The following is a 2,729-nucleotide window of genomic DNA, read 5'->3' as shown; positions in this document are numbered from 1 at the left end:
ATTCACTTTTAGTCTTCACTTTAAGCTTTGAATTCTCGAAGGAAAAAAAAACTTTTGTTAGAGCTGGCAGGATCGCCATGTTATGTAAGGAGGGTAAGGTGATACAAATGAGACATCTAACACGGTTGACGGTGGAACTAGGAATCATCTTTATTTTAACTTCAAACTTATTGCTAACTTAAACTTAAGCCTTGTTGGCTGTGGTGAATTCCTAGAACAAGATGGCTAATAAGCCACACCTACTTTTTGGCTATTTACCATCGAGTACTCTTTCGGTGGTCGCTTGAATATAACAAAGTGCTTGGTGCATGTTTGTCAACATCTGGTACCCATCAAAGAGGGTCAGTGTTAAACACAACACGGAAAGCAACTGCTGACTTCAAAGTGTCACAGAATGTGGGCCACAAGAAGGTCGCCCAAGAAGTAGAACATAAATAATTTGTTACTGACTCAAGTGTTGTAATTTGAGTCAGCGTTAAATGATACGTTGCATGTGTCGACCCACTACATGGGCCTGCAAGGGCCCCGACCGCAGTAAGCTGTGCAGACGATGCGGAGCCGAAGGCCATCAGTCGAAAGGCTGTACAGCTAAGGTGAAGTGTCTAATATGCACGGGGGACGGGAGCAACCATACTACGGGAAGCTATACCTGTCCTAGCTTCAGAAGCGCGTTCGATTAGCTGAGACCGTGCAATTGATACAGGTAAATCTCAATCACTGTGACACGGCACAGCAACTGCTCTTCCAGACGGTGGCCGAGAAGAAGTGTGATATAGCGCTTCTATCGGAACCCTATCGGATTCCAGAGGGGAATCGGAATTGGTTGAGCGACCCACCCAAGGCTGCGGCAATTTGGGTGACGGGTCAGTTCCCAATACAGGAGCTAGTTGCAGCAGAGGAGGGCTTCGTGATCGCTAAGGTTAACGGAGTCTTCTACTGCAGTTGCTATGCCCCACCGAGGGATCTAGCCAACAAGGGATCTGTGAGCACGTTCCGTAGGAACGGAGTCTCGTCGATTGTTGACGTTACTTTCTGTAGTCCCAGCCTTCTGGCAAGCATGGACTGGAAAGTGGACGAGGGCCACACTCACAGCGATCGTCAAGCGGTAACGTTTCGGATCTGCCGTGCGGCCCCACGTCCTGCACAACCGCCACCTCACCAAGTGTGCCGGTGGAAGACATCGACCATGACAAGTGAGGTCTTTGTCGAAGCGCTAAGAAGAGAAAAAGCCACTCGGGACATTCTAGAACTCGACTGCGACGGACTAATGACCATACTAGTGGGCGCCTGTGATGCAGCAATGCCGAGGCAAGCAAAGCCACGAAACGCGCGGACCCCAGTTTACTGGTGGAATGACGATATAGCGGCCATCCGGGCCCGGAGGAAACTCCAACGAGCTCGCTTCGACGAGCAGAGGGAAGCTAGGCGGGTGGTCTACAAAATCGCCAAAGCCACCTTATGCAAGGCAATTAAGGAGAGCAAGAGGAACTGCTTCGGCAACCTCTGCCAGGAAGCCAACAATGCACCATGGGGTAACGCCTATCGGATTGTTATGGCAAAGCTAAAGAGTGGCGCGGTTGCCATTGATCGTTCACCTGAAATGATGTCACGAATCATCGACGGGTTGTTCCCCCACCACGAGGTTGAGCCCTGGCCTACGACCCCCTATTACCAAGAGGGGTTGACGGAAGATGAATCCAGCATCATGAACGAGGAACTCATCAAAGCCGCATCAGCCCTCAAGGCGCATAAGGCACCGGGCCCGATGGGATCCCCAACCAGGTCCTTAAACTGGCGATAGAGGAAAACCCGGACATGTTCAGGTCGGCTCTTCAGAAGTGCATGGACACGGGGATCTTTCCGGATCGGTGGAAGTGACAAAGGCTAGTCCTGTTGCCGAAGCCGGGGAAGCCACCCGGCGACCCATCCGCGTATAGGCCCATTTGTCTCATAGACACCGCTGGCAAGTTGCTTGAGAGAGTTATTTTGAACAGACTAACGATCTATTTAGAGAGGGGTCTTTCGGACCACCAATTTGGCTTTAGGAAAGGGAGGTCCACGGTCGACGCGATCAGAGCTGTCCTCGAGAAAGCTAAGATTGCCGTTGAACCAAAGCGTCGAGGGATGCGCTTCTGCGCCATCATCACTCTAGATGTCAATGCTTTTAATAGCGCTAGTTGGGACGCCATTGCGAGATCTCTCCACAGATTTCGTGTCCCCAACTACCTGTGCAAGCTGCTCAAAAGTTATTTCGATAACCGAGTCCTTCTCTACGAGACGGGCGAGGGTCTTCGCGAACTGATCATCACGGCGGGAGTCCCACAAGGCTCCTTGATCGGTCCTGGGTTGTGGAATGGTATATACGACGGGGTGCTGACTCTACAGTTTCCAACGGGCGTTAGCATAGTTGGCTTTGCCAACGACATCGTCCTGGTGGTGCTTGGTGAGTCACAGCTCCAAGTCGAGGTACGAGCAACCGAAGCAATACGGACAATCGAAGAATGGATGGGACTACACCATCTAGGGCTGGCGCATCAAAAGACTAAGGTAGTTGCCGTGAACAACTTCAAGTCTGCACAGTGCATTAACGTTAGGGCAGGAAACTGTACAATTGACTCCAAGAGATCATTACTCTACCTGTGTATCCGGGTGGATGACAAATTGAGCTTTTACAGTCACGTTGCATATGTCTGCGAGAAAGCTATGAAAGCAATAGCATCCCTATCTCG

General features: G+C 50.8%; 1 protein-coding gene across 1 annotated transcript; it reads left to right on the top strand.

The window, feature by feature from the left end:
- Nucleotides 1–479: 479 nt before the first annotated feature.
- LOC119770160 lies at nucleotides 480–1,801 on the top strand. Its single transcript, XM_038264567.1, has 2 exons — nucleotides 480–593; nucleotides 734–1,801. The coding sequence occupies exons 1-2, from the start codon at nucleotides 480–482 to the stop codon at nucleotides 1,799–1,801; spliced, it is 1,182 nt and encodes a 393-aa protein (XP_038120495.1).
- The last annotated feature ends 928 nt before the right edge of the window (nucleotides 1,802–2,729 follow it).

The sequence above is a fragment of the Culex quinquefasciatus genome, chromosome 1 (genome assembly GCF_015732765.1).
Source record: "Culex quinquefasciatus strain JHB chromosome 1, VPISU_Cqui_1.0_pri_paternal, whole genome shotgun sequence".
NCBI lineage: Eukaryota > Metazoa > Arthropoda > Insecta > Diptera > Culicidae > Culex > Culex quinquefasciatus.
The sequence above is the reverse complement of the archived record's forward strand: the minus strand, read 5'-3'. Positions and strand labels throughout refer to the sequence as shown.

Coding starts and splice junctions, on each gene's coding strand:
- LOC119770160 (XM_038264567.1), top strand. CDS start 480: ATGATACGTTGCATGTGTCGACCCACTACATGGGCCTGCAAGGGCCCC. Junction 594..733: donor CGAAAGGCTGTACAGCTAAG/GTGAAGTGTCTA, acceptor GACACGGCACAG/CAACTGCTCTTCCAGACGGT.